Below are 10,866 nucleotides of genomic sequence, written 5' to 3' on the forward strand. Positions count from 1 at the left end.
CTTAAAAATATAAATATAAAATAATATATATTAATATGATATATTATGTGAAAATAATCAATAAATAATAAAATCATCTTTTTATAATAATTTATTACTAGGAAATATAAATTGTTAAAATTTTTTTAATTTTTATTTTAAAGTTTTAGTATAATATTATATTAATAAAATATAAAAAATCAATAATTTTAATGAATAATAAATTTTATAAAATATTTTACAATTTTTTTTATAGAAATAAGAAAAAATTATTTATAAATTACTAAAAGAGTAATTAAAAAAATTTGATATTGAAATTTTAATTTGAATAAATAAGGAATTTTATTATTTATATAAGAAAAGTTTATTATTTTATTCAATACAAATTAAATATTTTAAGAGGAGATAAAACTTATAACATAAATAATTATTTTAGTAATTATTTAGTAATTATTTAGTAATATATAATTACCTATAATCTGTTGCATAAAAGCTATTTAATTCTTTAAGTTTAATATCACATTTTTGTCTTAAAATTCCACTAACAAATACATCATCTATCCAAAAAAAATTCTTAAATTTTTCACTTGTATTAACTAATAATTGTGCAACTTTTAAATTGGTTATATAAAACCATCCTGAAAGAAAATCTGGATAAATTTCACCTGGAAAATCTTCTTTTGTAGCAAACCATTTATTATTTGATATTCGAATTGGTTTCATATTTCTTAAAATATATCCAGACATAGTATTTTCCTCTATTGTTTTTTCTTGTAAAAGTTTTAATATCTCAAAAATATCTAATACAATATCATTATCAGTTTTTATTAGAAAATTAGCTTTACAATTATTTGATGCCCATTTTAAACCCATCAAATGTTTTAATGTAAGATTTTTATAATTTTCTAAAAAGTCTCCTTGTAACAAATCATTATACTTTTGTGATTCTTTTAATATATATTTCCACATACTTTCTTCTTTAGGTCTTCCTAATAAAAAAACTCTTGTGACATTCAAGCTTTTTAACATTTCACTTGGATATGCATATCGTAATGCTGTTCTATATGCAGCATCATTTGCAGAGGATGTGACAATCCAAACTATAAAGTTAATATCACATTTTGGTTTAATAATAAACTTTATGATTGAAGAAATATTTTCATTTGTGTCTTTTGCATTGTATAAATATTTTGTATTATTTCCAAGATCTGTTTTTAATATAGTCAAAAATAAAATAAATAAAGTACTAATACAAAATATTACAAAAATAAACTTTACTTTCATATTTCTAATAATTATTTATTATAATATATATTTTATTTAATTAAAATAAAATATTGGTAAATAATCATTTATATTCTCATATATTATTAATAATCATAATATTTTATTCAATATTTAATTAATAATTCTTAACTTCTTTTTATTTTATATGATATGGATATTATATAACAAATATTTTAATAATTGTAAATATTAATATTGATTTAATATTTATTTAGTTTAGGTTAGGATTTTCTTATACTTGCATTTTATAATTTCAAAATTTTTCGATTTTAATTCTTATTTTCATTTAATATTTACTATTATTTTAATTTTATATTATAATTCAGCTCTATAATTGTTAATATCTTATGTTTCTCAAATTTCAATTTTGATATATGTCCCATAATTATATCGTAAAACTTATTTTATGTAGAATTAAATTCGCACACGAATTCGATTTTTTCATAAGAAAGCATTTTGAATAAATTTTGACATCAAAGTAAAAGTTATAATTTAAGTACATTAAGTATTGTTTGTAAATTAATTTCAAGAAATCAGTATATAATATAGTAAATAAAATATTTTAATTCCTTAAATTAAATTTGTAATGTCTATTTTTGTAGCATGAAAATTTATTTTTTGTAATATTTAAATAATATTTTATACTAAATCAAAAATGTTTTATTTTTTGATAATAATACATTATTATTTATATATTTTTATTAATTTATGAATATTTATAAATATAAATCAATCATAAAAATTAAAGTTATATCAATATCTGAATATTTTTTTTAATAGTTTGTTCATTGTTAATAATTTATATTTTTAATATAATTAATATTTTTTAATTATAAATTAAACTAGATAACTATTTAATTAACTAGATAAATTATTTAATTATTTAAATAATTATCTACATAATGCATATTTAATTATTTAAATAATTATCTACATAAAAAAAATAACTNTATTGAGCTTTAAGCCATATTATTTTAAATCTATTAAATTTATGATTGCAGATATCCCCTGAAACAAAAAAATTATATATAAAATTATATATAAAATTATATATAAAATGTTCTATATTAATTTAGCAAAATATTTACGAAAGTATTAATTATATATATAACAAAAAAAGTTGAAATCAAAGTTTTTCTTGAAATGATTAAAGTCTGGTCTTTTTTTTATTTTTCTTATATATATATTTATATTATATATGTATATTGCAAAAACGTATAAATAAGTCTCATTCAAATGCATAAAGAAGTAATTCTTCTATAAACTATTAACTTAATGTGTTACTTGATCTTTTATAAATTACAATGTATAATATACATATAAAAATCTTACGGTAGTTTCATTCTCATAAAAACCCAACAGGTAATAAATGAAACAATAACACTAATAAATCCAACACATATTAAAAGAATTCTATTGAGCTTAGGTGTTGATGGATTATGTGTTTGATCTAATACTATAAAACCAATTCCACCTAAAGTAAAAAGGAAACTAGATGCCAATCCTTCCATAATATATTGCCCATTTACTCGATATGGCATAAATGCTACCTATAAAAAATAAATAAAATAACTTTTAAAAAATATTAATACAAAATTATCTCTAATTCAGTTACTTACAGGCCTTGTATGACCATGTTCATCTGTTGTTGAACCTACACTGGGTGGTTCCACAATTACATCATATATTATACCTTTAAAAAATTTATTATCAAAATATAAATAATATTTATCACATTCTATTAAAAGAATTTAAAAAAATTGATTATCCTAACAAAACTTTAGAATATGAAATGTAATATATGATATATTCAATCAATTCAGAGGTTATAAAAGATATAAATAGAGATATAATATAATAGAGATACATAAATTATAAAAATTATTTTGCAGAAAAATGATTTTTTTTTCAGAAATTTCACTTTAAATTTTTTTATAAATATTTTTTAAAATAATATTCATATTTATAGTATTATAATTAATAACAAAATAATAAAATAATATAATATATACTAAAATATAATCTGTCATATATCAATAGAAAAGAATATGAAAAAAAAAATTTTGATATATTATACAACATATTATAATTATATCAACACAGTAAATTTCTTTATGAATATTAGATTTGAATTGGATTAAATTTATTTTGTTTGCCATAAAAATCATCTAAAATTAATTTTTTTTTATGTTTTTCAAAGTAAATGATATTTGACTGATCTCTTTTTTTTTTATTCTTTTTAATATATATACATCATCATTCAGATTCATGAGAAGATAATTTTTTGATAAATTTATCAAAATTTATTAAAATATCAATGAAATATTTATATAAATCAAATAAATATTTATAAATAAATATTATTTTATTAAATTTTGAAATAAATATAAACTAAGTGATTATTTTAGTAACATTTTCACGAGAGCAAATTTTAATTAACTTTTTAATTTTTAAATATTTTTTAAAAAATTTTTCATAAAATAAATTTTATAATTTTGTCGTTAAGATAAAAAAATTAATATATATCACATATATTTCATTTTCTAAAGTTTGTTAAGAATGTTTCAAAAATTGGTATTCTATGCAATTCTAACCTCCAGTTACTAGAAAATATGATAAAAGTATAAATGAAAAAACTATCATAGCACTAGGTTTCACAAACCATGATGGTTTCTTTAATTTTAAATTAGGTACTTCTAATGCTAAAAATGGTAAACGGTATATATATTCCATATTTAAATCAAAATTAAAATATTATATGCACTATAATCACTTCGCTTTTAAAATAACATACTTCTACATTTATTAGGATATTTAATAGATGGCAGTTGTGATATTTTTTGTATTTTTCGTGCCAATTATTATTATTATTGCTTAAATTAAATTTATTTTAATAATTTGTTTTTTTATTTTAAAAATAAAATATAATAAGATAATAAGATAAAATGATAATCATATTTTTAAAAAAAGAAATTTTTAAATTTCTTTATTTTTATAGATTTCAATATAGAGAATTCAAAAACAATAGTCTTAATTAATGTCAGAATTGGAATAATTCAAAAATTATTTGTATACAAATTTGTAAATTTTTTCAAATTTTTGTTGAGTTGTTAGTTAATTATAATGTCATGTTGAATTTATTTTTACTCAATCTAATTGGAGAATAGAAATACTAGCATGCGATTCATAAATAAATTCAAATTATTTTTCTTTGTTAAAGAATGCAAATATTATTTTTTATTTAATTTAAATATTAATTGTATATTAAAGCTAATATTTTTGAAATCTATTTGTTAATGTTTATGAAATGATATAGAAAAATCTAAAATTTTTAGTGCTTTAAAATAATCCAGTAAAATTTAATCCAATATTTTTAGTATTTTATTATTTTTATTATTTTTAAATTATGTTTTACTATATATTATAATTTTAATTTAATTTCAAAAATAAATAAGATCATATATATTAGTCAAAAAAATTCCGAGTAATTTTTCCATCTAATTCTATACACACGTGGCGGTACGAATAGATGACAGATTTATATTACTTAACCTAATTGAAGTTGAACGAAGTAATACTTTTGATTAATTTAAATTATTAATTCTATGAATTTAATAAATACTAAAAAATATTTTATTCGCAATACAATTTTATTTATAAATATAGTTTTAATATAAATATATATATCGTGATAAATAAAAGTATAATTACATTAGCTCATAAACTTACTTTATAGTATATAATTTTCACATTTAATCAATTTAAATTAATAACAAATAAATAATAATCATGCAAGAAAGTGCTCGTGTATCACCACGGGTTTTTACTGCAATACAAAATGTGGACATACCGGTTTTAGCTGTATGTTCTCATAAAGAAATACGACCAATTTTACCATGTTTAGTTCGAATGAGCCTTATATCTCCATTAGATGTAACAAAAGAATGTGTAGAACAAAGAAAACAGGTCTTGACAATATTATCTGGAATTGAATCAGTAAATTCAATAATTGCATTACTTTCAATTGATTTTCATGCATTAGAAACAGATGTTCGAAAAGAACAACAATTAAGGTTAGTTTTATTGTTGACATTTTTTTTATTTTTCAGTATTGTTAAATATATCATAAATTATATAAAATATATTTATAAGAAAAATGTAATTTTTTTTTTTAGACAAAAGATGGGAAGTTTACAAAGAGATAGTGTACTTACTCAGTCACTACAAAGTGGTCTTGCTTTGGAATTTGAACGCAGTGAGTCTACTAGAAGAATAAGATTAGTATTGAGTGAATTATTATATATAGCTTCTCAAGTACAAGAACAACAAAAAAATCAAGAATTTCAAATTAAACAATCTGATTTATTTGATAATGCAGTATATATGGAAGAGATTAGTTATGTGATTTGTGTTGCTTTATCAGAATTACCAACAGTATTATCAATATTGGATATAACAGAAACATTATTACATGTTAAATATGGTCCAGAAATAATTTGTTGGATAGTTGCTAATATTCCTGATAGTTTTTCTGAAGTTTGTGCACATTTAATAGCTAATGGGGAAAGGCAAGAAGAATCAGCATTAGGCAGAATTAGAACAATGGCTTTGACAATGCTGTGTCAAATGAATCCAAGTCAAGCATTAGCAGTAAGAGCCAAGTGTGTAGAACTTTGTAGAATGCCTGCTTTAGCAATAACATTAAGTTTGGAACATGAAAATATAAATAATACATTAGCAGAAAGTGATATAGTTGCTTTTGTATCAGGATTATTACTTGGTAGTGATCAACAAGTAAGAACATGGATTGCAATGTTTATTAGAAATGGTCAAAAACGAAAATGGGAATCTCATACGGCATTACAATCTTTAAGAGAAGAATTACTTAAGCGATTACAAGCAATGACTTCTCAAAATGCGGGTCAATTACCAGAAAGTCAAGTTGTTCAAGCTAGTGCATTATTACGTCTTTATTGTGCATTAAGAGGCATTGGTGGTATTAAATTTCAAGATGATGAAGTAGCAATGATAGTGCAATTACTGACATCTCATCCTCCTCCATCACCAGCTGGTGTAAGATTTGTTTCTTTAGGTCTTTGTATGCTTATTGCATGTTCTTCCTTAATAGGTCATCATAATCTTGAAAAGCGAAGTATAGAATGGGTGCAATGGCTTGTACGAGAAGAAGCTTATTTTGAAAGTGCTAGTGGTGTAACAGCAAGTTTTGGAGAAATGTTACTTTTAATGGCAATACATTTTCATAGCAATCAATTATCAGCTATTTGCGAACTTGTATGTGCAACTTTAGGTATGAAAATACCAATTAGACCAAACAATTTAACTAGAATGAAGCAAATTTTTATGCAAGAAATATTTACTGAACAAGTTGTTACTTCTCATGCTGTAAAAGTACCAGTAACAGCCAATTTAAATGCTAACATTCCAGGATTTTTACCTGTTCATTGTATTCACCAGTTATTGAAGTCAAGAGCATTTGCTAAACATCGAGTACCCATAAAAAATTGGATTTATAAACAAATTTGTAATAGTGTGCCACCATTGCATCCAGTTCTTCCTGCTTTAGTTGAAGTGTATGTTAATTCAATATTAGTAACAAATAATAAAACATCAGAACATACAAACAAACCAATTACTGAAGATGAAATTAGAAGAGTATTTCAAAATAGTATTTTTGGTGCAAATTTTGATTTTAAGAAGAATATTAACAATCTCCCTCAAATTGAAACAGATGGTATGGATATTGATATTTCAAAACCTTCTCTTACATCACAATTATTATTATTATATTATTTATTGCTGTATGAAGATGTCAGATTATCTAATATGCATACTTTTATATCACAAGATAGAAAAGTTAAATCATATTCAACTGAATTTTTATCTGAATTACCAATAAAATATTTACTTCAACTGGTTCAAAGAGATCAAATGAATTATGCTGGTTTATTTTCTCCTCTTCTTAGACTACTAGCTACACATTTTCCTCATCTCTCATTAGTAGATGATTGGCTTGATAATGAAATGATTAACATTGATTCTACAGTAACAAATTATGAAGATGTAAAAATTACTGATATCATGATTATTGAAACATTTTCTCATATTCAAACATGTCCTTCAAGAACAGGAAGACTTCTGAGACAATTAATGTTAATGAAACCAACTGATATTTGGCCACATGCTGAAGTTCTAATTCATTACTTTAAAGCAACATTAAGTCCAAGAGTTCCTAGGTATATTCAAGGTAATAATTCATTTCTTTAAATAAAATATGAAAATTACTATATCAATGTTTTGAAAGTAATTCCTTTTTCAAAATATTAAAAATCAAAATATTTTTTAATATATATTTAATATATATTATTTTAATTAAAATATTATTAATTTATTTTATTAATTCATAATAAAATAATGTACAATTTATAGTAGATTTTCTCTTTTTAATATTTTCTTACATTTAACATAAAATAAAAATATAATATTTAATTTATAACTAATAACAAAATAATATTATATTATTAATATTATTATTACTTTTTTATAAATGTATATATAAATATTATAATACATTATTAAATATATTTGTAATTATAAATTTATTTAATTGTTTCAGAATTATATAAACAAATATGGCTTAGACTAAATACAGTTTTACCAAGATGTTTATGGGTTTTATCGATAAATGCTTTATTGATAGAAAATTCTCTTGTAAAAAATGTTTTTTTAACACAAGAAAATATTGTATTAGATCCTTTACAAGTATTGAGATGTGATACAAGAGTTTTTAGATGTGCTCCAATTTTATCTGTTATTTTAAGGTAAAAAAAAAAAAAAGAATTGAATAAGCATTTAATATTTAGTTAATATCATTACTTTCTAATAAATATTTTTAGAATATTACAAGCTGCATTAGCAGCTTCTCGATCTCAATTATCTAGACATATACAAGATAAACCATTAACAGAAAAAATTGGCCAATTATCAAATGAAGCTGAAAGAGAAGATTTAAGAACAGCATTAGTGGCAGGTCAAGAAAGTGCAGCTGTTCAAATATTATTAGAGGCATGTTTAGAGACAGAAGAAGATAGAGAAACTCCTGGACAAATGTGGTCATTAAGAGAAATACAAAGTATAATCTGTTCATATTTACATCAAGTATTTATAGCAGATCCATCATTGGCTAAATTAGTCCATTTTCAAGTATGTGTATTTAATTAATTTTTATTTTTTCTTATTAATAAATAAAATATATTTAATATTAATTGTTAATATATCATTATATATAAATTATATATAAAATATAATTATATATATAATTATATATAAAATTTATTATAATATATCATTATAATGTTTATAGGGTTATCCAAGAGAATTATTACCTATTACAGTTACTGGTATTCCTTCTATGCATATTTGTCTTGATTGGATTCCTGAATTATTGTCACAACCAGAACCAGAAAAGCAAATTTTTGCTGTGGACTTAGCTTCATATCTTGCAATTCAATATGCTTTACCAAAGGCTTTAAGTGTTTCTCGTTTAGCCATTAATACTTTGATAACACTTTTAGGAGTATTATCTGCTAAAGACAGAGTGATTTTATTTATGCCTGTATTACCAGCATTAACACGTATATGTTTAGCTTTTCCGCCATTAGCTGAAGATACTACAGGTTTATTATTACAACTTGGAAGAGTTAATTCTGCACAAGCAGCTTTAGGAGATAAATCTGCAGATATTTTATGTCATGAAGTTAATGAGACCTTTTGTATGTTATTACAAAAAGCAATATTACAATCACAAGTATATTAAAACATATTTAATTTTTTTGTAATAATTATGACTATTTAGTTTATTCTATTAATAGTTTATTCTATTTAGTAAAACATTTGAATTAGTATTCAATAGTTTTTAAATATCAATTTATTATTATTATATTATTATATTTTATAAAATTAAAATAGTACTAGTACTTATTAAGTTTTTTTTTAATATTTGTTTATATATTTAAATAATTGTTCTATATGTGAATAATTATATATATATCATTATTCATAATTATTTAAATCATAGTTTTTAAAATAAAAAAAATGAAAAAATTAAGTATACTATTAAAGTTATTCATTAAGCCAAAATAAATGTAATTAGTTTATGACGTAATGAGCGGTAAAATTAAAAAAATTTACTTGACTGATTATTTATTATTATTGAATGAAGTATCTTCTAATTAATGAATTTATTTTTTGGACAAATTGTTACTTTAATAATATTTTCTTTCATGTATCTTTTTCATTTGTTTTCATGTATCTATTAAATTAAAAATGTATAGATAAAAAGTCTATTATTAATTTAATGAAATTAAATTATATATGTGGATTGATATCTTAAAAAAAGAAATAATAATGATTTAATTTATATCATTTATGTTAAGTACAATATATAAGTACAATACTTTTTGTATTGAACATGTCTCTTTTTAATGATTTTAAATTAACTTAATTTTAAAATGATATTATATTATTTTAATATCTTATATATATATAAGATATATATATATATTTGTAATTTCAAAAAAGTTTCAAATTTTTGATTATAATTTATTATAGAATTAAGTTTCTATCAATATATTTTTAAATTTTATTTAATAAAATTTGAGTTTTAGATTTAGATTTAGATCTAATAATAGATCTAAATAGAAAAAATGTTCCTATGAGATCAAATTTAATTACAAAATTACATATTAATTATAATGTATGATGTATATTGCATATAAAATATGTATAAAATTTGTATTTTTCATGTACTATTTTTACTTCATTCACATTTACAAATATTTTTGTATAATTTTTACAAATAAATATATTTTAAAAAAATATGATGCTATTTAATAGTACCATTTTTAATATGTTTCTTATTCTATAATATGCTTCCATAATATTCATCTATTTAAAATAGAAAATATTTTTCTTCTGTTAACTTTAATTTTAAATTCTAATTATATTTATTTTTAAATAATATATATATATGCAATAATATATATACAAAATAGCACAACAATAAATAAAGATTATACAAATTAATATTTAACACCAATTTAAATTATTTTTACTTTTAGTAAATTTTTATACTTTAAATAAAGATAATACATAAAATATTAATAAAGCAAACAAAAATATGAATATTACCCAAAAAATATAAAAAATTTTTTATTTTTAAAATAAAATTATCTGAAATTCATATATATATATTTGTACATATGTGTAATATATTTTTATATTATATGTACAAAAAAAATTACAATAAATTATAGAATATAAAATAATTGGATATCGGTAAATTAATAAAATATTTTATAGAAATTATATCAGAAATTTCAAAGAAAAATTTACAAAAATATATATATGAAAAGAGAATATGAGAAGCATTTGAGAAGAAAGTTTGAAAAGAAAATATTATTTTTTAAATTTTATAAATGATATTGACTTATGTTTTTATATTAAATTTCAACTCGAAGCAATTATTAAAAAAAAAATTAAAATATATATTTTTATATTATTTATAATTAAAAATTATTTATG

The 10,866-nt window shown here is 20.0% G+C and overlaps 4 protein-coding genes across 5 annotated transcripts in view; 1 reads left to right on the top strand and 3 right to left on the bottom strand.

Moving 5' to 3' along the window:
* The window catches only part of LOC102680465 (beta-1,3-galactosyltransferase 5), a 2,138-nt gene extending 866 nt beyond the window's left edge, over nt 1-1,272 (bottom strand). The window contains exon 1 of the mRNA XM_006610196.2: nt 452-1,272. Within this exon, the coding sequence (XP_006610259.2) occupies nt 452-1,263 (812 nt within the window). The 5' untranslated portion in view covers nt 1,264-1,272. The remainder of the gene's footprint in view (nt 1-451) is intronic.
* Nucleotides 1-7,647, bottom strand: part of LOC102680605 (gamma-tubulin complex component 3) — a 16,140-nt gene extending 8,493 nt beyond the window's left edge. The window contains exon 1 of one of the 2 annotated variants that reach the window (XM_031515468.1): nt 7,629-7,647. The gene's annotated coding sequence lies outside the window, so the exon portion shown is untranslated. Of the gene's footprint in view, nt 1-1,285; nt 1,301-7,628 lie in introns of those variants that run through there. The other variant, XM_031515467.1, reaches the window with a different exon arrangement.
* LOC102681187 (oligosaccharyltransferase complex subunit ostc-A) lies at nt 2,244-4,151 on the bottom strand. The gene is made up of 4 exons (XM_006610202.2): nt 3,861-4,151; nt 2,886-2,959; nt 2,599-2,816; nt 2,244-2,274 (listed from the first exon to the last, which is right to left on the bottom strand). The coding sequence occupies exons 1-4, from the start codon at nt 3,997-3,999 to the stop codon at nt 2,256-2,258; spliced, it is 450 nt and encodes a 149-aa protein (XP_006610265.1). The 5' UTR covers nt 4,000-4,151; the 3' UTR covers nt 2,244-2,255.
* On the top strand, nt 4,961-9,125 carry LOC102681061 (integrator complex subunit 2). The gene is made up of 5 exons (XM_006610201.2): nt 4,961-5,339; nt 5,442-7,531; nt 7,901-8,105; nt 8,181-8,487; nt 8,648-9,125. Exons 1-5 carry the CDS (start codon nt 5,056-5,058, stop codon nt 9,098-9,100), a joined length of 3,339 nt encoding a protein of 1,112 aa, XP_006610264.1. The 5' UTR covers nt 4,961-5,055; the 3' UTR covers nt 9,101-9,125.
* The last annotated feature ends 1,741 nt before the right edge of the window (nt 9,126-10,866 follow it).

Source organism: Apis dorsata, unplaced genomic scaffold (genome assembly GCF_000469605.1).
Source record: "Apis dorsata unplaced genomic scaffold, Apis dorsata 1.3 scaffold_70, whole genome shotgun sequence".
NCBI classification, from domain to species: domain Eukaryota; kingdom Metazoa; phylum Arthropoda; class Insecta; order Hymenoptera; family Apidae; genus Apis; species Apis dorsata.